The 23,146-nt window shown below is 49.9% G+C and overlaps 1 protein-coding gene across 2 annotated transcripts; it reads left to right on the top strand.

Annotated features, from left to right (window-relative positions):
- The first annotated feature begins 192 nt into the window (after positions 1 to 192).
- EXOC3 (exocyst complex component 3) lies at positions 193 to 21,269 on the top strand. Of its 2 annotated transcripts, none has more exons than XM_038583382.1 (13): positions 193 to 245; positions 1,829 to 2,019; positions 3,772 to 3,991; positions 10,182 to 10,863; positions 12,748 to 12,865; positions 13,590 to 13,715; positions 14,791 to 14,891; positions 16,260 to 16,370; positions 16,465 to 16,615; positions 17,862 to 17,984; positions 19,384 to 19,545; positions 19,885 to 20,012; positions 20,796 to 21,269. In XM_038583382.1, exons 2-13 carry the CDS (start codon positions 1,876 to 1,878, stop codon positions 20,965 to 20,967), a joined length of 2,238 nt encoding a protein of 745 aa, XP_038439310.1. In that variant the 5' UTR covers positions 193 to 245; positions 1,829 to 1,875; the 3' UTR covers positions 20,968 to 21,269. The 2 variants fall into 2 exon arrangements, with proteins under 2 accessions (XP_038439310.1, XP_038439311.1); XM_038583383.1 differs by lacking the exon at positions 193 to 245 and adding an exon at positions 381 to 507 and having other exon boundaries at positions 20,796 to 20,967.
- The last annotated feature ends 1,877 nt before the right edge of the window (positions 21,270 to 23,146 follow it).

The raw sequence follows: 23,146 nt of genomic DNA, 5'->3' as shown, positions 1-23,146 counted from the left end.
ATGCCCCGGGGGAGTCCAGGGAGCGGGGACCCCGTCCTGAGGGTCTCGGTCCCCGGGGAGAGTCCAGGGAGCGGGGACCCCGTCCTGAGGTCTCGGTCCCCGGGAGCGTGCAGGGAGCGAGCCCCCAGCCCAGCGCGCCTCCAGCAGCCTCTCAGAGAGCCCAGGCCCCGCCCCTGCGGCGCGTGACCGGAAGCGGAAGTGCCCGCTCGCTCACTTCCGGCGGGCGGCGGCGGGCGGCGGCTGCGGTGAGTGGTCGCGGGTGGCCGCGGCGGCGGGCGGCTCGGGCGGTGGGCGCCGGGGTCTGGGGCCTGGGAAGCGGGCAGCGGGGCGGCAGCTCCCGAGCACGTCCGCGCTGCGCTGTCGTCCCCGGAGCTCGCGGCCCGGAAGGCCGCGCGGAGGCGGAGGCGTCGGCGTCGCGGTGCCCCGGGCCCTGCCCCTCGGAGCCCCGCCCCCGGCTGGGCGAGTTCGCCGCGGACCCGGGATCTCCGCCCGTGGAGCGCCGCGGGGGTGAGGAGGACGCGGGGCGGCGGAGGCGCGGGGGAGGCTAGGTCCCCGGGTCGGGGCCGGTGGCGGGTGGTTGGGCGGGCGCCGCGGGGGCGTGAGGGCGGGGTGCAGGGGAGCGGCCGTGCAGTCGCTGCCGGCGAGGACCCGAGCAGGTGCAGAGGTACCTGCGGTGGCCTCGCCGGCCTCCTGGGTGTCGGTCGGCCGTCGCCCCTGCCCTCCGCGTGTTCCTGCCCCGCTGGCTTTCGTGTGGAAGCGGCGGGAGGGCCACCTGCGTGCGGAAGGCGCTGGGAACCTGCCGCGCCTTCAGGGTTCTGCTGAGAGCACCGGGGCTGGGGGTAGGACCAGGGAGAAGAGGGGTGGTTCTCATCATTGTAAGAAGTTGTGTACAGAAAGCATGGGTGCCGAGGGCCTGTAAGGTGTGGGGCTCAGGGGGCCGCGTGTTTACCAGACCCTGTCCTTGGCCCCTTGGGCATGGGCACCGGCACCCGCAGCCGCTGGGGTGGATGGTAGGTTGGCTTCGGGGTCAAGCCTGTGCGCTCTGCACCTGTGCTCTGCCCTCTTGTCTTGTTTGTCACGCCTCCTAAATGTACCAGTGGAGTTTCAGATATTACAAACAGTGATGGTTTTTAAAAACATTATTAAACATTTTTAAAGATTTATTTATTTGAGAGAGTGTGCCCACCAGCAAACACGCATGCAGGTGGGGGAGGGCAGAGGGACGGAGAGAGAGAATCTGAGGGCGACTCCCTGCGGAGCATAGAGCCCTGACCTGGGGCTCCATTTCAGGACGGTGAGATGGTGACCTGAGGCAGAATCAGGAGTCAGGTGTTTCATGGACTGAGCCACCCAGGTGCCCCAGTAGTGGTTTTTGAGGGGAACCCTAGGGCAGGTGCTGGGACTTGAGCTGAGGGTGGGTGAGGCTTTGAGGCATCTGCTGGTCCTGTGCCTCAGTTCCTCACTGCGGCCTCCCGGCTCTGCTGCCTCACCGGTGTGGCCAACAGCTGCTGTGAAGGCTCCAGAAATTGGCTGTGTCCACGGGAGAGAAGTACCTTGGAGATGGACCTCTGATAGGGTGAGGGGTCTGCAGGCCACATCAACACATCCTCTGTTTGTTCATAGCTTTAACTGTACGTGCCTCTGCTCAAAGGTACAGCTGTCTCCAGATCACGCCCTGAAGGTGTATTAAGGAGTTCAGCTTTGCTGGAGTAGTGCTGTCAGAAGTTCTCCTTTAGTGTCTGTGAACAGCTGACCATTACAGGGAATGAGTTTTGTCCCGTCCTAACTTGTCTTCCCCTCCTGCTCCCTTCTCTCCCTGTGCACACAGGACTCCTCTAGTATGACTGGTGCAGACACCCCACCTGCTCTCTAACCATGAAGGAGACAGACCGGGAGGCTGTAGCAACAGCTGTCCAGAGGGTTGCTGGGATGCTTCAGCGCCCGGACCAGCTGGACAAAGTGGAGCAGTACCGCAGAAGAGAGGCCCGGAAGAAGGCATCCGTGGAGGCCAGACTGAAGGTACACGACCAGAGAGGCCACAGTCGGGATAGATCTTTACTCCCAGTCAGGATAGATCCATGGATATGGAGTTTCGGGTTCCTGCACAACATCACGATTGTCATTTCGGTAAATTCGGTGGTGATGATCTGGAAACAGACAGAATTAGACCATCAGCTTTACTTAAGACATTCCTTCCAACACTACGTTACCAGGCAGTAGATTTATAGAGAAGATAGCAGGAATACTGGAAACAACGAAGGAACAAAGTTTTAAGCACCTAGAAGTGTCCGTTTAACTTAAACAATAGGGATCACTGGGTGGCGCAGTGGTTTAGCGCCTGCCTTTGGCCCAGGGCGCGATCCTGGAGACCCGGGATCGAATCCCACGTCAGGCTCCCGGTGCATGGAGCCTGCTTCTCCCTCTGCCTGTGTCTCTGCCTCTCTCTCTCTCTCTCTCTGTGACTATCATAAAAAAAATAAAAATTAAAAAAAAAATTAAAAAAAAAAAACTTTTAAACAATAGTGGAAGCATAGCACCTATCCTTATTTGTTAAAAGGCATTTTGTTTAGAACTTTCCAGCACACAGTGGCTGGCTGTGCCGGGTACTCTGTTGGCCCTGGGGAAGAAGGAGGGAGGAGAGCAAGGCATATAAATTAAGAATGTGACAGAGAGGCAAGAAAGAAAATTATTCTTTTTCAAGGTATTTTATGATTGCTTTTGCTTTCAACTTAATTTGTATGAAGAGGTGAGGTTTTGTTAAAACACATACATTCAGTGTAGTTATAAAAACATTAGGATCATGGTCTGTGGTGATTGATGGGCAGCAGAGCGGTCCTTGGGGTAAAGAGAATGCCTTTGAGGAAAGTTCATTTTCACACTCTCATGACAGTGAACTCACCTCTCCCCTTGAAAACTCACCAGCAGCAGGCTTGATGAGACAGGATGAGGATCATTCATTTGTACCAAAAATGAAGCCTCCAAAGACTGGACTTACTTAAAACAGTAGTTTTACTTTAATTTATGAAATAGTTTGGATCTGCTACATTTTTAGTCAGCATTTTAATCTGTTTCAGAAACTTGTGGGATTAACTGAGAATCATCATTGTGGCCTAGAAACCTTCTGTAGTCCATTACCATCACCATTAATTATTTCCATGGGCAACTTCCTGCTCCTGGGTCAAATGTGTTCCTGGCCTTTCTCTCCACTGACTTACACTCCTCCGTGTCCCCTCCCTCTGGCTGTACCCCTTGCTGATGGCATTTCGGCATGCCCATGGAGTGAGTTCAAATCTCAGATGTACCAGTTCTGCACGGTGGGGCCAACCCTCCTTGAGCTGAGTCTGGTCCTGGCTGAGCGGCAGGAGGCCTTCTAGCTCAAAGCTGATGAGCAAGTCCTGACTGTCTTGGATGAGGCCTGAGGGATGCCTGGGGAACCATGTGTGTGGTCATCCTGGGGCAGCCAGAGGACCTGAGGCATGCCCATGGTGGTGTCCAGCATCTTCAGGCTGAGGGCCTGGGTAAGGAGTTGGGAGGTCTTCTCAGCAAATCTTTAAAAGGCATTATTCTGTTCTAAGGCAGCAATGAAAAAAAAGGAAAAGCTATTTTGTGAATTAGTTAAGTCCTTGTTGAATTTTATTCTCTTTTCTCCAAGTAATGACTCTTCCCAGCTACTGTATTTGTCTCCTGTGCACTTGAGCGTCCTGGGGAAGACTTGTTCCTGGCCATCCCAGCTCTGCTCACAATGCCCTCGCCTCTGGGTGTCTCTCCTAGGCTGCGATCCAGTCCCAGTTGGATGGTGTGCGCACAGGCCTGAGCCAGCTCCACAATGCATTGAACGACGTCAAAGACATCCAGCGGTCCCTGGCTGACGTCAGCAAAGACTGGAGGCAGAGCATCAACACCATTGAGAGCCTCAAGGATGTGAAGGATGCTGTCGTGCGGCACAGCCAGCTTGCTGCGGCCGTGGAAAACCTCAAGAACATCTTCTCAGGTGGCCACTGGGAACAGCAGGGGATGGCGGGTGCCTTGGCCCTTGGGCACAGTGCTGTCTATTCTCTTTCCTGTGATTCGTTTGTCTTCCCTCTTAGGGTGGCGCACAGGTGGATCTAGCTTCTGTCTGGTGTACTTTGTAGACCTGCCTCGGGGTAGATAGTAGGTTTGATTCCCATCTGTATTGTTAACCTCTTGTTTGCACTAAGAGTGGAAGGGACCTGTTGAGTAAGCACAGACCAGTAGAATGCTTGTAGTTCACAGGGATAGGTTAACGAAATAAGTGCTGTTAGCTTCATTCCTGAGTCTGCAGTGTTGCTGTCCGATCAGTAGACCAGGTGGGCCTCTGACAGGTGAAGAGAGACGCATCTCTCTGTTCTGGGTGAACAGGACAGAGACGGGCCAGCTCCCAGCTGGAGAAGTAATGCAGGCGAGTGGCCATACCCAGGTGGAGAAGAGTGTGCACAGGCCAGGGGGTGGGGAGGGTAGAGAAGGAACACACTCTGCAGCCTTGGTCAGCATTTGATGGGACCTGATGGAGGCCTTGGGGCTGGTTGGGGTGGTGTGGGGACAGGGAGTGTGGGGGTAGCCCTTTGAGAGCTGTGTCCTAGTGCCTCACCAGTAAGTAATGCTCTGCAGCCTCTTCAGGAACAGAGTCAGTTGTCATGGGGGTGGGGCTCCATGTCTGCTCAGCACAGTCCAGAGCCCCTCCTACCCCTCATCCCCCACCTTTGACATCCCAGTAAAAAGTCTTAGGATAGTCAGACCCTTTCCCTTCCTTTATCCTGTGTCTGGTCTCAGTGAATTCTTTCTGTCCTTCCCTAAACTCTGCTTAACGCCTGAGTGTAATGTGGTAACACGGTTCTTTGCACCACTATAAAGGGATAGCATGGGTGGTCCTGCTCCAGCCACATTGTACCTTGGTGATTTGTGTCCTGTTTCACCCCTGCTCCTCAGACTCCTCTCACACCCATATCTGATGGCAGCATTGTTGACTGCGTGGCTCCCTTGCTGTCTGCATGCTTATTTTCCCAGAGTCCGATACTTCGAGCCACGTTCCAAGTTGCTTCTCACACGTCCCCATGAATAGCACAGCATTGACAACTCCATAGTGGCTGCTAAGGAAATAGCTCAACTTGGTGACAGTTGGCTGCCTGGAATTGGAACGTAGTCCCCATGCCCAAATGTTCTTCGTGGCACTGGGCCAGCACCTTGCTAGTTAATTTCCCTTCTTACGATTTCCTGTTGACTGGTAATATTTCCTTCCAGTCTTATAAAGCTAATGCTAAATAACCGAAGAGTTACTTTACTGAAGAAGTTCATCTACAGGACTTGAAAATAATTTTCTTCCCTTGAGGAATGAAAGGCTCTGTTATATCTGTGTTTCTGTTAGGAGTAGACTTTACTGGGAAGATACTGTGCTGGTTTGACCTCCTTCAGACTTTGCATTGCCTGTAATTCGGGAGTACTATGCATACAGCCTTTTTTCCTCCACTTTGTTTCAATGGGAGAGGCCCTTAATATAAAATTTACCATCTTGAGGGACGCCTGGGTGGCTCAGTGGTTGAGCATCTGCCTTCAGCTCAGGTCATGATCCTGGAGTCCCAGGATCGAATCCCACATCAGACTCCCTACATGGAGCCTGCTTCTCCCTCTGCCTGTGTCTTTGCCTCTCTCTCTCATAAATAAATAAAATATTAAAAAAAAAAAACTTTGTTTAAAAAAAAATTTACCATCTTGATCGTTTTGGAGTGTACAGTTGTATGGTGTTATGTACTTTATTATGGTGCAGCTGTCATCCCAGTCTGCCCCCAGAATTCTTTTCATCTTGTAAAACTGAAACTATACACTGCTGTATGTCACTGACATGCTAGTAAAACAAAAGAAAAAGACCAAACTTGGCACCCACTAGACGAAAGCTCCCCATTTCCCCTCCCCTTACTAGTTGGGAGTATATTTAGATTTTCTGTTTCTTCATGAGCTAGGCTCTAGGTATTTGCCATTTCATCTGGGTCATCTTAACTGGTTGGTGTACAATTGTTCATAGTACTCTCATGATCCTGTTTCTGTACAGTCAATGGTAATATCCCTACTTCCATATCCAATTACAGTATTTGAGTCTTTTTTTTTTTTTTCAAGTTCATAGCTAAAGCTAAATGTGTCAATTGTCGATCTTTTCAAAAAAACACCTTTTGGTTTTATCAATTTTCTCTGTTTTCCTATTCTCTGTTTTGTTTCTCTCTCTTTTTCTCTTTATTATCTCCTTCCTGCTGGTAGCTTTTGGTTTAGCTTATTATTTTTCTGGTTCCCTAAGTTATAAAGTTAGGTTGTTGATTTAATATTTTTCTTTTTCTTTAACATAAATATGCATTGACAGCTATACATTTGTCCTCAACGTTGCTGTTACTGATCCCATAAGTTCTGGTGTGTTGGGTTCTTATTTTCATTTGTCATAAGTATTTTATAATTTCTCTTGCGATTTCTTCTTTGACCCAGTGATTGTGTTGTTTAATTTCCACTATTTTGTGAATTTTTCATTTGTTACAGATTTCTAACTTCATCTCATTGTGGTTGAAGAAGATACTTTGGAGAATATGTTTCAGAATCTGTTGAGATTTAATTTGTGATCTAACATAAGGTCTGTCCAGGAAAATGTTCTCTTGGGAAGAGCATGTGTGTGGCTACTGGGTGGAGTGCTCTTAATGTGTCTGTTAGGTGTAGGTTGATTGTGTTGCTCAGGTCCTTACGTCCTTACTTACCTCCTGACTGGTTGTCCTGTCCACCTACTGTAAGTGACATCATCAGGTCTCCCAAATATTATTTGAGAGCTGTCCATATTCCAGTTTTGTAAATTTCTGCTTTGTATATTTTGGTGGTCTCTCTTTAGGTGTGAAATTGTTTATAATTGTATCTTCTTGCTGCAAAGAGCCCTTGATGAACATATCATGCCGCCTTCTTTTGTAAACATGTTGATTTCAAGTCTACTTTGGTATTAGAGCCTCCTGCTCTATTTTGGTCACTGTTTGCCTGGAACATCTTCTCCCACCCTTTCATTCAATCTGTTTGGATCACCAGTGAATCTCTTGTGGATAGCATATGGTCAGATCTTGTGTTTTATCCATTCTGCCAGTCTCTGTCTTTTGATTAAAGAGTCTAATCCATTTACATTAGAGCAATTACTGAAAATAAGTGGCTTAAATTTGTCACTTTGCTGTTTGATTTCTATGTGCCTTACAGCTTTCTCATCTTTTTTTTTTTTTTTTTCTAAAACATTTTATTTATTAGAGAGAGAGAACACTAGAGAGAAAGCAAGCACAAGTTGGAGGGCAGAGGGAGAGGGAGAAGCAGGTTTCCCCCCCCCGGAGTGGGGAGCCCGATGTGGGGCTGTGTCCCAGGACCCTGGGATCATGACCTGAGCCGAAAGCAGACACTCAACTGACTGAGCCACCCAGGCACCCCATTGCCTTTTTTTTCTTTTTTTAAATTTTTTATTTATTCATAAGAGACACACACAGAGAGGCAGAGACCCAGGCAGAGGGAGAAGCAGGCTCCATGCAGGGAGCCCGACGTGGGACTCAGTCCCGGAACTCCAAGATCACGCCCTGGGCCAAAGGCAGATGCTCAACCGCTGAGCAGTGTCCCTTGCATGTCATTTCTGCATTGTCTTTTTTTGTGTTTAGTTGAAAAAAAAAATTTTTTTTTATGGTGAAATGTTTTAATTCCTTTCCCATTTCCTTTTTTACGTATTCTAAAGCTATTTTCTTTGTGGTCACCATGAGGATTACATTTAACATCTAAAGTTAAAATACTCTGAATTTATACCAGCTTAACTTCAGTAACAAGCAAAAACTTTGTTTCTACATGATACTGTCCTCCATCCCTTTCAGTTATTGATATCACAGAATTACATCTTTATACATTGTCCAGAAACTTAGACTGACTCTTTTATATGCATTAGTCTCTCAAATTACGTAGAAAACGCAATGTGGAATTATAAACCAGTTACAGTAATAATTAGCTTTAGACAAATAATTTTTTTTTCCTAAATGTATTAATCTTTTAAATTATGTAGAACAGTAGGACGGCTGGGTGGCTCATCGGCTCAGTGGTGGAGCATCTGCCTTTGGCTCAGGTTGTGATCCCAGGGTCCTGGGATCAAGTTCCACATCAGGCTCCCCGCAGGGAGCCTGCTTCTCTCTCTGCCTGTGTCTATGTCTCTCTTTCTGTGTCTCTAATGAATAAATAAATCTTTTTAAAAACAAATAAGGTAGAACAAAAAGTAAAATTACAAACCAAAGTTATCCTAACACTAGGTTTTTACAGCTGCCCGAGTATCTGCCTTTACTACGATCTTTATTCCTCCATCCCACTGTGAGTTACTGTCCAGTGCCCTTTCATCTCACCTAGGATTCATTGCGGCAGCTCTCCAGAGTTAGGAGCACTCAGCTTGTGTTCGTCAGCAGTGTGTTTGTATCTCCTTCACTTTTTTTTTTTTTAAGATTTTATTTATTTGAGAGAGCACATGAGCAGGGGCAGAGCCAGAGAGAGAGGCAGGCTCACCACTGAGCATGGAGCCCGACAAGGGCCTTGGTCTCAGGACCCTGAGATCACGACTTGGGCCGAAGGCAGACGCTTCGCCAACAGAGCCACCAGGTGCCCCCTCCCTCACTTTTGAAGGATGGTTTTGCCAGATGTCCAGCGCTGGGGTGACAGTTGTTTTCTTTTGGTATTTGATGCTCCCAGCCCCCTGCGCTCAGCCTCCAAAGCTTCAGATGAAAAATCTGCTTGTGGCTTCACTAAGGCTGTCTTGTAGGTGATCTGCTGCTTCCCTGCACTGCTTTCCTGGTTCTCTCCTGTCTTTGATTTTCAGCAATTTGTTTTAATGTGTCTTGTTCTGGGTCTCTGAGTAATTCCTCCTTGGAGTTTATTTAGCTTTTAGATGTTTATATTCCTGTCTTTCATCAAGTTAAGCACATTTGATCATTATTCAGCTTCTCTGTCTCCTTCCCTCTTTCCTCTTCTGGAGTGCCCACAGTGCCCGTGTTGTCACTTGATGCCCCCCAGGCCTTAGGCTGTGTCCATTCTGCTTTGGTCTTTGTTCTTTCTGGCCCTCACACTTGGTAATTTCCGTTGTCCCACCTTTGCTGGTTTTTTCTTCTGTTAGATCTGCCCTTGAATCCCTGAAGTAGATTTTTTGTTTCAGTTACTGTAGTTTTTATCTCCAGAATTGTTTTTTGTTACTTTGTAGGTTTCCTGTCTCTTCATTGAGGTTTGCATTTTGTTCCTGATCATTTTCTAGACTTTCCCCACATCTTTTAGTCCCTGGTGCACATTTACAACTTGTTTTAAAAGATGGACCACCTAGTGTTTCAGGGATTATTTTTTCCCCTTGAATCTCTATACTTTCCTCTTTTTATGTCTTTCAATTTTGTTGTTGAACATTGGACATTTGAATCAAATAACATAATAACTCTGAAAACCAGATTCTCCTCTTAGGGTGTCTGATTTCTGTTTACTGTTTTTGTTTTGGTTATTGTAGGCTGTCTCTGTGCTGAGAATCAGACTGAGATGTAAACTAAAGATCTTCTCAAGTCTTTTTTGAACCTGGACCTTTCCCTGAGCCTGTGCAGGCACTTTTTAAATTCTCCTGTATATGAAGTTGCTCTTGAACATTCTAGTCTTTAATGTCTGAAGGGGAAAAGGCACTGGTTCCTTTTTTTTTTTTTTTTTTTTTTTTTAAGGCACTGGTTCCTTAAGTCACCTGGCTCTAGGGCAAGGAGTTTATAGCATGGGTAGCCTGAGTGCAGTAACAATGGGTTCCACCACTATGTCTGCATCTCCCTGATTGGAGGCAGCAGCCAGATCCCCAGTATTTGGAAGACGTGCTCCTTTTTGCTCTCTCTGGTTCCCTCAAGATGGGTGCACGCTGCTTCAGGAATGCATGGTGGGCTGGGGCTGGGAAGCTCCTGTGCTAAGAGCTGAAAGTGACCAAAAGTCAGTGCAACTTACGGCCAAGCCTTCTCCTGGAAGTGGCCTGCCTTCTGCAGACTGCACAGTTACAGAATAGTTACTCAGATTTTGCCAGTGAAAATGCTGTCTGGCTGGGTAGCAGGTTCCCTCCTCTGCCATTGCCAGCGTCCAGCACAGCCTTGTGTGGTTTTTCACAGTGCCCTCTTGTGCCTTTTCCCTAGTGCCCGAGATTGTGAGAGAGACCCAGGACCTCATAGAACAAGGGGCACTCCTGCAAGCACATCGGAAGCTGATGGACCTGGAGTGCTCCCGGGATGGGCTGATGTATGAGCAGTACCGCATGGACAGTGGAAATACTCGTGACATGACCCTTATCCACAGCTACTTTGGGAGCACGCAGGGGCTCTCAGACGAGCTAGCCAAGCAGCTTTGGATGGTGCTGCAGAGGTCGCTGGTCACTGTTCGCCGTGACCCCACCTTGCTTGTTTCAGTTGTTAGAATTATCGAAAGGGAAGAAAAAATTGACAGGCGCATACTTGATCGAAAAAAGCAAACTAGTTTTGTTCCTCCCGGGAGGCCCAAGAATTGGAAGGAGAAGATGTTTATCATCTTGGACAGAACTGTGACTACGAGAATTGAGGGTACCCAGGCAGATACCAGGGAGTCCGACAAGATGTGGCTTGTCCGCCACCTGGAAATCATAAGAAAGTACGTCCTAGATGACCTCATCATTGCCAAAAACCTGATGGTTCAGTGTTTCCCTCCCCATTATGAGATCTTCAAAAACCTCCTGAGCATGTACCACCAGGCCCTGAGCACGCGGATGCAGGAACTTGCGTCTGAAGACCTGGAAGCCAATGAGATCGTGAGCCTATTGACATGGGTTTTAAACACGTACACGAGGTGTGTCTGGGTGTGCTTCTGTACTTGTTATGTAGAACGGACTCCTCTAGCGTGTGCTCAGTACCCTGTTTGTTTTTTGCTGCTGAAAGTCTTCTGATCCATCTGTGGGCTTACTCTTGAGGTCAGGTCCCAGTCTCTGGTGTTCTTGTGGTGCCCCTGCCCTTGATGTCCCATCTCTGTCGAGCAGCTCAGCCTTGGGCCTTCCTATGACCCCAGGTGCCACTATGCACTAACTCCCGTCGTCCTCCTGGTGGCACCGAGTATATGGTTTCACCCCATTGGATGGGTGAGGAGACAGAGGCTCCCTCCTCCTAGCTTCCAGTGCCCCTGTTTGCTTTCTTCTCACCAGTACCCTAGGACAGTCTGTTCTTTTTGCATTTCAGCCTTGAGATTTTTGTCACTTCACAAAAGGGACATGAGCTATTTTGTACTTTTATTAGTGTGAGGTTGGGTTTGAGAATCGAGGCGATGGTGGGGTACTCTGACATTTTTTAAGGTTGGCTAGCTAAGGAGACGGTGCATTTTGATTTGCAGGGTTTTGAGAATAGAGAACAGTATACATTGCTGTATTGGAATTATTTTTAGTCTGACTTCTTGCTTGTGTGCAGAAATTCATTAAACCTCCTACTTTGGCAATAAGATTTGGAGTGTTTAGTTTGTATTTTGGTAACTTGTTATAGTAGAGAATGTGTACGTCTCAACATAAGAAAATATGAGAAATTACCTCTCCCTCATGATGATGGTGGTTACTGGCACATTTGCAGCTTCACTGTGCCAGGCCTGGGTGCTATCTCCCCGGCCCTGCTCTCACCCAGCCCATGAGTCAGAGTGATCACCACTTCCCATCCTTTCCCTTCTCTGTGTAGGCCTCCATGTCACGTTACCTGATGAGGAAGGTTAGATCATCTTTGTTCTGTGCTTGAGGAAACTGGGGTGCCGGGGTTCGCACCCGTCGTTTACCTGACCAGCGGGTGGGGAGCAGGAGTAGAGTTAGCCCTGGGCCCTCGTCCCTGCTCCGGCCACCACACTGGGTGTGCATTTGTTGGTGTGCACAGTTTTGTGTCTGAGTTTTGTGTGTTTTTCTGTGTGTGGACTGCTGCATACTGGCCATCACTTTCTAGCATTTGGACTTTCTTGTGGGAAAAACTGAACTACTTTCATACTAGAAGCATTTCACACTGAATTAAGGTTCTTGGGTGAAAATGTAGGTTGAGTGAATAGTGTTTTGATACTTGCAAAATCTTATGGAATGCCTTCACTCTCCAGAATACCTTGTATTTCTTACAGATAGTGGACCAGTTGTTAGGACTCCATGTTAGGTTGTGAATATGTGTTTAGGGAATATAGCAAAAGGCATGTGAATTTTCTGAACCCAACCACACACAGATATTAACTGCTTTTCATGGCTACTTTCTTCTGAAACTCCGTCCACATCCCTGTCTTCTTAAGCACAGTTGCCTGAACGCGTTAATGCTTTCTGCTGACTCGTGCTCTGTTAAGAAGCACAGGGATCAGCAGCATTCTCTTCAGCGCACACATTTCTGAATCAGGGTGCTCGTGTTCCATTCCCTTGTTTGCCAGAGCCTGTGTACTTGTCACCTAGGTTTTGCCAGGCCCTGGCCTTCCCCAGGGTCAGACCAAGCTGACCTCCCCACCACGGGCTTTCTTTCCTGTGTGATGTGGATGCAGTGGGGCTGAGAACAAGGGACAGAGGTGCCTTGTGTGGCCACATCTTGCCCAGTGCTCTCCCCAGGGGGCCACTTCCCCTTCCTGACACAGTGTTGAGGGTGGTTGGGCATTTGTGTGTCAAAAGAAATAGCAACGCTTAGCTAAGCATTTTGTCTGCCCAGTAATTATTCTTTGTCATCCCTGGTTTTGCCGCAGTGGAGAGATGATGGGGAACATGGAGCTGGCCCCGGAAGTGGATGTCAGCACCCTGGAGCCTTTGCTTTCCCCAGATGTGGTCTCTGAGCTGCTTGACACGTACATGTCAACTCTCACTGTGAGTAGAGCAGTGTGTGCCCAGCCACGCTGTGTGGGCTCTCTAGGTCACACCAAAACCGAGGCCCCGTAGGTCACAGAATGCGGGGGAGAAACCTGCTTTGATGTCGGCTTCCGAAGGATATGTGGGCTCTGGTTCTGGGAAATTGGGTCTTGAAATGTGTGTTGGCCAGTTAGTGGAGAGGGTGGCTCATTCTCTGGCCCTGGATCTGGAGAATGGGGCGTGTGTTCCATAGGTACAGAAACCACATCTGGCTACAATGGTGAGCCTGTCCATGGGCAGTGGTGCCTGCCAGCATCTTAAGAGCTGATTGAGAGGGTGGCACAGGAGGCCTAAGGCCCCCTCCTCTCCTGTGACCTCCAGATGGTCTACGAGTGACATGAGGAGGTCAGGGTCTGCTTCCTAGGACAGAGTGTGCCTGAGCAGCAGACAGCATTCTGAGATGCTGAGCCTCACACTGGGCAGCAGGGGAGGGCTGTGTGGTCTTCCATGGACAGGCCTGCTGAAGGCCTGTCAGCCTGGCCTCCTTCAGTGCTGCTCATCCGAAAGGTGATCAGTGGAGGCAGCTTGTGGGATGGCTTCCCTGGCATCCCCTGGTTTGGAAACAGGAACTCCCAGGGCCCTGAGTTTGGTTACCGCTGCTACATTGCAGAGAGATGCTGTGTGCATTGCCTCAGGGGGCCTGTTCTGTTCTTCCTTTTCCTGCAATGCTAAACTTCTTTAGTCAAACATCATTGCCTGGCTGCGGAAAGCACTAGAAACAGACAAGAAAGACTGGATAAAAGAGACAGAGCCCGAAGCTGACCAGGATGGGTACTACCAGACGACACTCCCTGCCATCGTCTTCCAGGTACCATCCTGTACTTCTGGGGTTCATTGCTGGATTGCTCCTGGGGTCTGTGGGTTTTACAAATGACCATGAGTGCCTCCCTCCATTATAAAGACAGAGGGAGCCCCACCTGATGCCTGAGGCCCCTCTCTCTCTGAAGCAGGAGACATCGAGGGACACCAGTGCTAAGCAGTTTTGCCCAGAGTTACTCTAGTTTTCCTAAAATGTTTGAATTTGAATTAGAACCTAATTCCATGTTATTTGCATGCGATGCTCAGATTTGAGTTTGGTTGTTTGATGTTTTCTGATGTTGTAAGTGGCTGAGATTTGTCCTAAAAATGCCACCTGATTGGATATAAGCTGGGCGAGAGCCCTTTATATTTTCACAGTAATCATGCCTTCTTATGGTGCGTTTACTTCTTGATGCCTGGCACCCAGGGTGTCCTCCAGCTTCTTACTGTCCTTCCTTCTGGCCTGTTGGCTTTTCTTCCTGGAGGAAGGTTTCTGGCAGGAAGAGGGCTGAGCCATCTTCTAATCCTTGATGGGACCATGTCACTGGAATATATTTGGGTGCCAGCTGGGCACAAGTGAGCACTGTGGGCATCTATCTGGGTGACCCCTTAGCAGCAGGTGGGGCCTGACCCTTTCCTTTATTTTGGAAACTGGTGTCATGACAGAACACGTACCACAGGCCTGGGGTGAACTGGGCCTTCTGGTGCTTCTCCACCTCTCCACCTATGGCTCCTCTCAGCTCCTAGTGCTTCATAAGGAATCCGCGTCACAAATCACAGCCCAGCCCCTGGCACCCATGTGACCCCAGCTGCACCTGACCTCCCTGGGCCCCGTGTCCCTGTCAGCTTTCCCTCTTTGTGGAGACCAGCCTGTTTGCAGGTAATTAGGAAGTGATTCACTTGGGTCTTTTCACCTGGTGAGAAGGTTTATCTAACTTGTTAGTTTTTGAGTGGTTTCTTTTTTCTTTTTTTTTTTTTTCTTTCTGAATTTGTAGTATAGCACTTGGCAGATAGGGGTTTTACATAATGGGGAACTTGCACCTTTGTGAGTTTATATTAGAATTCATAAATTCTCCAATTTCTAGATGTTCGAACAGAATCTTCAAGTTGCTGCTCAGATAAGTGAAGATTTGAAAACAAAGGTACTCGTTTTGTGTCTTCAGCAAATGAACTCTTTCCTGAGTAGGTATGTATTTTTGACAGTGTGCTCATCTAGAAAGTATATGTTTTTAAAACTTTTTAAAAGCAAAATTTTGGTCTTAATATGCCTGATATTAAAAAAATGCTTTTAAGTCTGGATGTGCTGCATGACCTTTGGTATTTTGAAACAAGCCATTTTTTACCATCCTCCTTTGGAATGGATTCACTGTTCTCCTGAGAGCCCAGATGGGCCTGCTGGGCCTCCAGACAGAGGCTTCTTTCTTTCCTCATCTGCACTGCCCAGGGCCTGGGAGGGACTCCTTCAGTGGAAGTGGGCCCTCCCAGGGGGCTAGGTGTGGCTTCAGGATGCCCCTCCCTTTGACTCCTCCCTGAAGATTTTCAACACAGCAGCAGAAAGAATGGCGTAAAAAACCTTGACCCCTCATCTCCCTTAAAAAGCTGTTCCTTTTTTAAAGCACCCTCATCTGCACTCCCCCCGCCCCCACAAGTACTTTAAAGCAGATCCCATTTGGGCATGTCATTCCCTGTTCTAACTTGGACCTCAGGGTCCTCTGCACCAAGTTTACATGTGGGTTTCCCCAGTGGTTTCAGACCCTTTTTCTAGTTATACATTGAGACTGGGCTGGCAGCAGGTCTGCAGTGTGTGGGGTCCTCTGGGCTCCCAGGTCTTGGGTGCAGGAGTATGGCCTCGCCCCTCCTTCAGCTGATTATCTAGTAGTGCCCAGCACCTTCTTGTCTATCCCTAATGGCCATCTGCCTGTAAGCCACATGTTGGCTAGATCTAAAGGCTTGTGGGATTCACTGTTTTGCAAGAACCCTCCATAGGCCATGTGCATGCTCCACATTGCAGTACATCACACAGTGCATTTCCCTCTGTCCTGCCCTAGAGACCCAGGGTCCCCATCACTGATGCACCTGGGGATCATGGCCTTAGTCATTTTGTTAAGAGAACAAGGAAATCTTTCTCATCAACCCCAAAACTTTGATTTCCTGAACCACACGGACAGAAAGGTAGAGTACGTAATAATTTCCCTTTAATTGCCAGTTTAGTTTGCTCCTTTTTTAAGGTCTTTTAAACATATGTACAGTGCATTGTAGTGTTCTATAATTCTCTGCTCACAAATACTTCAAAATATTTATATAATCGGAATACTGAATCATACTTCAAAGCCTGATATAAAATTTATTTTCAGTAATCCATTTAGAATGATCAGCTTCCCTGATTTTTCATTTGTACAGATTATCCAAAAATCTATTTTATTTTTAAAGATGCACCTGGCCAGATCCTAGTAGTGCCAGATGTATTTATCAGGTGCAATGTCGTCCTGGTTTCTGGTACACCCCCAGGTGCCCCCTTACTGAGAGTCTTGCTGGGGGGGCTGTGTGTTCTCAGATACAAAGAGGAAGCGCAGTCATACAAAGAAGAGCACCTGCGGAATCGGCAGCACCCACACTGCTACGTCCAGTACATGATTGCTATCATCAACAACTGCCAGACCTTTAAGTAAGTGACCGCAGTGACAGAGTGACCCAAGAGCAAGAGAGTGGGAGGTAAGGAGACTCAGCCGCTTCACCGAGCCTCAACTCTTTCCTTACAGAGAATCCATAGTCAGTTTAAAAAGGAAGTATTTGAAAAGTGACGTGGAAGAAGGCGTGTCTCTGAGCCAACCGAGCATGGATGGGATTCTGGACGCCATTGCAAAGGCGGGCTGCAGCAGCCTACTGGAGGAGGTCTTCCTGGACCTGGAGGTGGGGTCTGGCTCTTTGCTGCTTCATTTCCAGGCTGAAAACAGTGTTTCCATCCTGTGTGCCCTCTGCGACGTACCCTGTGCCTGAGCAGAGCGGACGCTGCAGTTCACGTCTCTCACTGTTAACGGGCCTTTGCTTCCCTGCGATGTGAGCCTTGTGTGACACAGGCTCACTTGAGGTCCTTCTGGGGTAGTTGGTCAGATTGCCAGGAAATATTAAAGGGACTGATCTGCTCAGTGGATTACAAAATGGAAACACATATGTAGAAGACAGTATAGTCATGAGCAAATTATTGATACTGGAATGCGAACACACATCACATGGACCAGTCTCAGCTTCGAGTAAAAATACAAAACCGAGTCATTAACAAAATGCATTTAGCATCCTATCAAAGGCATGATACACCAAGAAACAAGATTTATTTCAGAAATACAAAAAGGGGTTTAGCATTATGTAGATGCAGGGGCAGTCACCAGAGGTCCTGCTGGGAAGGAAGTAGCTGAGTGGTGGGATCATTTTGTGAGGGCTGTAATTTTCTCACAGATGGTTTAGAAAACACATGAAATGAATTCATTTGAAATTATTTCAGAATAAAAAAAAACAATAACAAAAAAAGTAGATAAAGGACATGAGTAGGCCTTTTCACAGAAAAGGGGCTACAAATGTCCTAAATGGGAAAACAGCACACTTGGTCTTCTGATCTTCAGAGACAAACACACCAAGTGTGCTCTGTTGCTTCATGGGGTGGCAGGTGTTTTGCAGGTGTGGGAACAGAGATGCCATCGTGTGTTCTCTGTCGGACTGAGGCTGTCAGTTTTGGAGGGCAGTGTGGAAAGTTTGCAGGGTTTTAGTTCGAGTACTTGTTGACCGAGCAGTTATACTTTCAGGACTCTCACCTGCAGAAATGCACAGATTAGTTGCAGTGTTGTTTTTCATTGCAAAATGTGAACAGGTTTTGGTGTCCATCAGGACTGGGTAAATAAATTGCAGGATATCCATATAACATACTTAAACAATAAAGGCAGGTATGTACAGACAGATGTCCTCAGTGAATGCCAGCTCGTCACGGAAGTAGTGTTGATGACTGTCTCAACAGTTATGGCACGTGTTTGCCGGTTACACACCAGTGGAGGTTTCACGTGTGTATCACTGCCACATGACGTCCCTGAGGCTCTGTGGCACCTTCCTCCTAGGTACACGTGACTCAGGGACGGTGTACAGGTGACATTTTCTGTGTTCTTTTCAGCAACATCTCAGTGAGCTGATGACAAGGAAGTGGCTGTTAGGATCCAATGCCGTGGACATTATTTGCGTTACTGTGGAAGATTATTTCAGTGATTTTGCCAAAATTAAGAAGCCGTATAGAAAGGTAAGAGTGTGGATACAGTCATGTGGTTGTGAGCTCACCTGCAGGCCAGAGCCCCCCCGGCACCTTGTGTGGAACTCAGTGTCCAGTTGGTTCTTCCATGAGTGGACATTCACAGGTGGTTTTATTAACCCCGGGAGACATGAGACAGGAGTATGTGAAGGTAAGCCAGGTGCAGGTAATGCTGCTGCTGCTCACTTAACCTTACTGCCCCCTGACACCGCACCAAACCCTCCTGGACACATGGCCACAGACCCAGGCCTCGCTTGTGCTAGAGACCTCCCCACCAGCCCCGAGGACACCTAGAAGGGAAGCTGGGGGCCATGCCTCTGGACCAAGGACGAGCAGCGGTTCCCTCCCTAGGATCTGTGTCCAGGGCACTGGCAAGGCTGCCAGCTTTTGTCCACTCCAGCAGAAGCCCCAGGGCTCTTCTCTTTGTGGCCCTGGAGGATCTAGGATCCCTGCTGCAGATGCCCAGAGTCCCTGCGGGCCTCGGCTGTGTCATCCCCTGGGGCTTCCCCGAAGGGACGTTTCCTCCCACAGGGCTTGGGCATCATGGATCTTCCGGGCATTAGGCGGCACTTGCTGTTATTGCTCTAACAAGTGAGACATTTATTTATTTTTTAAGATTTTATTTGTCGGAGGGAGAAGCAGGCTCCCTGCGGGACTCAATCCCAGAACCCCGGGGTCACGTCCTGAGCTGAAGGCAAAAGCTCAATCACTGAGCCACCCAGATGCCCACAAGTGATAGATTTTAAAAAGTCAGACTTTGCGAATGTTTTTTCCTGGCTTACAGGAAGTGGTTTTGATATACTGACCTCGTGCTCAGAATGTTCTGATTATTTCTAGGATTTGTCTCGGGATCCTTTCAGATCTCTGTAGGCGCTTGTATTGTGTCAGCAGGGACACTGTTTTCATCTCTGTTTCTCACACTTTCGTGTCTTCTTGTCCTGTGGTGACTTGGACCCAATACAGGCCTCATTTGAGTCCTTGTTTTAAAGGAAATTCTTGTGACCCTGCCAGTGAAAGTGGTACCTGTAGGGTGAGCTGGTGATTGGAACCAGACTGACTGACCCCTCGGGCGCCCAAGGCTATTGGCTGTTCACGAGTCCAGGCGCTACCCTCTAGTCTGTTGCTGGTACAGTTTTTGGTGCCACCATTTATTTCCTTAAACGTTTGGTTTGTTGATTTCATAGTTGGTGCTGAGGAGCCCGTGCGCGCGGCCCTCCCCGCGGGGCTTGTCTGGTATGACAGTCACCACTTTTACTGCTTCTGGCAAGAAGCCTAGTGAATAACTTAACCACCCATGTGCTCCTTCAGGTTCTGCTGTCTGTGGATGGGGGCGGGGTGGGGGTCTCAGTGAGGTGTTTGGCCTGCCTGCTGACCCCGTTTTTGTCTGCAGAGGATGACTGCAGAGGCACAGCGGCGCGTGGTGCTGGAGTACCTGCGGGCCGTCATGCAGAAGCGCATCTCCTTCCGCAGCGCAGAGGAGCGCAAGGAGGGCGCTGAGAGGATGGTCCAGGAGGCCTCGCAGCTCCGCCTCCTATTCCGGAAGCTGGCCTCGGTGAGTGCTGCCTTGGCTCTGTTTCCCCCAGGGGCTGTTGAATCCAGCCCATCAGGGCCAGTCATGTCAGGGATTGAATGACCAGTGTGTCCTCCCTGTGGCTGGTGGTAGCTTCTAGGGCGTAGCTCCCAGCCTCATGGGGGCTGCCCTGGCCAGACTGCTCCTGCCTCCGTGGGCTGCCTGCCCCACCTTCAAAGCATCTCTGCTGAGGATATGCAGGACAGCTCCCCTGTGGGCCAATCCTGAGCCTTTGGCGGCCACCTGGGTCACAACATTCAACAGAGACGTGGCCTGTATCCCCTCACGGTGCTCGGCAGCTGTGCGCACGCTGTCTTCCAGGGGTTTGGTGAGGATGCAGATGGACACTGTGACACCATTGTGGCCATCGCAGAAGTTATTAAGCTGACAGACCCATCTCTGCTCTACCTAGAAGTCTCCACTCTGGTCAGCAAATACCCAGACATCAGGTAAAGGCCCACGTGCCATCCGTGTCAGCTAGAATTCATGGAATGGGGCGGTAAGCTCATTCCTAGGGCCACTGAGAAAGGTTGTGGGGCCTGACCGTCAGGTGTGAGCAGCACTGGGGTCACACCTGACCTGGGAGAGCAGGCTGTGTGGAACATGGCCAGGAGCAGAGCGCCTGCAGAGAACAGTAACAGACGCATCCGTGTTTCTCTGCTTCCCTAGCCCTGCTGCTGGACCTGGGGCCCCTGGGACCCCAGCGTTGGTCCACGCACCTCCCAGTGTCAGCACAGGTGGGGAGCAGGGGGCCCAGTGCAGGTGGGGCATCACCGCACTCCGTGCACTGGCGGGGAATGGTGGCAGAGCACAGGGACTCCAGGAAGCTCATCTTGTGCTGTGGATTCAGAGAAGGAAGCCTTGAACCTCCTCAGGACAGCACCTGCCTCAGCCAGCGTCTGGGCTTGCTGTCACCAGGAGGGACTGGCAGTTTTGTGCTCTCCAGGGGCCTCTGGCCCTGTTTAGACTGTTGAAGATCTAGGAGAGCAGAGATTAAACAACTCTGTGACTGTTGGTTGAAGAAAAGACCGTAGTGAGAGGAGGATGGAGGTTTCTCTCCTATCATGATGAGGGGCCCACACCTGTGGTCCGTGGTGGTCCACCCTGCTCCAGGGCCTCAGAATTGGCCAGGCTGGGCCAGGCAAGCCTTGGGGGCAGTTTGAGTGGAGCATGGGGGGTGAGCGGCTTTTGGAGCACAGCCTGACATGTCCCCGGTGTCCCCGTGCCTACAGGGATGAGCACATTGGTGCACTGCTGGCCATGCGAGGGGATACCAACCGGGACATGAAGCAGACCATCATTGAGACGCTGGAGCAGGGCCCGACGCAGGCAAACCCAAACTACGTGCCCATCTTCAAGGAGATTGTGGTTCCCAGCCTGAACGTGGCAAAGCTCCTCAAGTAAGCTGTCAGGCCCCAGCCTCGCCCAGTACTGTGCCTGTCACCCCACCCCTGGAATCCAGCAGCAGCCAGAGTAACGAGACGCCCACTTCTGCGTGCCTGCCTCCTGCTGCCATGCTCACGGCCTCGTGAAGAACAGGCAGTCTGACGGCCGTACTCTTCTGGCTTTCTCATTTTCCTGCTGTCCTATGTGAGGCAGCTGTGGTGTCCCCAGAGCCCCAGGTCTCCCCCATATCTGCCCAGTGTCCATACCTCCAGAACTGCTGCTCAATAAAAGAGTCTGAATTCCTGAAGGGAATAGACGACTTCCCAGACGTGAAGGTTTTCTTAGTAGGGATGGTCTGGTAAAGCCTCCAGCGCCAGGAAGCTGCATTCAGGTTCAGGGTGTGCCTCAGCCCGCACGGGGCCCTGTTCCGCTGCAGGCTCTGATGTGCTGAGCCCCGCAGGAGTCAGGCAGGCGTCTCCCCAGTGGGCCTCGCCACATGTTCCATGCCACAGGTTCCAAAGGAGCACCCCTGGCACCAGGTGGGTGTGGCCAGGCGGAGCTTTGAGGGGAGAGAGTGATGGCAGGAGCCTCGGGTCTGATGAAGTGAAATCGCCGGTGAAGGCAAACATTTACGTGACACGGGATCCCTCAGGCCCCTCTGCATGGCCATCTCTCCACGCCAGCGGCTCTGGTGGTGGCCTCATTTGCACATTAGTCTGGAATCGCACAGTAAACGGGCTGCAGCAGCATCATAAACAGTGGGCCATTTGCGGGTCCTGACCCGTCCCCACCAGCCGCAGCGGGATCTCAGGTGTGCTTGCACCCTGGTCCACCGAGTGCTGCGGGCTAATGGGAGGCAGGGAGAGTTGCCCCTGGGACTGCTGGGTCAGGAGGGGGGAGTGCAGCCCCTTCCCCACTATGCCACCAGCCCCGCAATGCAGTCCCCCTGCTGCTCCGCGTGCGGCTGCATGGTCTGCTCGGAGCACTCAGCGCAAGCCTCCGAGGGGCTCTGTTTCCTCTCCAGCCATGCGAAAGACACAGTCCATCACTGCACTTATTTTCTCTTCTTGAGAGTAAACAATTCACCGGTAGGACTTTTTCTTCTAAGAATCAAAACCTAAATGGAATTAAGTGACTAAACACCAGATGCAGTTCTTAGAAATGCTTCTGGCTCAGAAGAGAGGTAACTTCTATAAACACGGAGCTAATGTCCTATCTCTTTGTGTCTGTGTTAAGTGTATGTTTTACCGTCTAGTGGGGAGTAAGTGCCAAATGTTTTCAAACTAATAAAGTCAACAGTTAACTATCACTAATTATTGTCCCTTATAACAGTAGAAATACATTTATTATTTCACTATCTGAATTTTCACTCCACGTTACTTCAGGAAAAAATAACGAGGGTGAACATTCAAATAATGACGGCAGATCCCCATGGCACATCTGGTCCTTGCGGTGTTCTTTCTCTGACTGTGGGATGGTCACCCCAGCTTCAGGGACGGTGGCGGCAACGGTGGCCGAAGCTCTGGCCACCTGGCATGAAGGCCAGGTGCCACATTCCAAGTAATGGGACATCTGACTTTGAAGGCAGTCCATTGACCAGGGTGGGGTGGGAGTGGGCAGTGGAGAGCCACGTCCCGGGGGGCAGGGGACAGTCCTCCAGGCCACATGCTGGGAAGTGGGTCTAACAGGTCAGGCAGCCTGCAGCCCGTACCAAGAACAGGTTGTGTTGGGCCACCGTGGCCTCACTGGTCTTGGGGTTGTTATTAGAACACTTGCCATTCAGTTGAGAGTATCTTTCAAGGTAGGGGATCTCCTTGACATTAAAGTTTAATTCATCGGATTTCCAGGGTGTGGTGGAGGGGTCTCCTGAACACCATAGTGTAGTCGTGTGAGCACAGACACTGATGCTTACCTGGAGGGCTGTATATAGTCCACGCACGGAGTGCCTGGAGAGGGAGAGCCACACGGGGGCTGCTGGCTGCCCCGCCCGCCCTCCTGGAGGTGGCTCGGCCCTGCGAGGACACATGGCTCAGAGCCAAGAGAAGCCCAGAGAGGGGCTCCCTGAACAGCAGGCCTGGGAAGAGCCAGTGGGGCTGCAACAGACACGGCGGGTTGAAGTGATGCTCCTCCCAGCCCCAGAGCACTGGACACGGATGGACACAGACAGATGTGGCCAGAGGACTCCCCACAGGAGCAG

Source organism: Canis lupus, chromosome 34 (genome assembly GCF_011100685.1).
Source record: "Canis lupus familiaris isolate Mischka breed German Shepherd chromosome 34, alternate assembly UU_Cfam_GSD_1.0, whole genome shotgun sequence".
NCBI classification, from domain to species: Eukaryota; Metazoa; Chordata; class Mammalia; order Carnivora; family Canidae; genus Canis; species Canis lupus.
The sequence above is the reverse complement of the archived record's forward strand: the minus strand, read 5'-3'. Positions and strand labels throughout refer to the sequence as shown.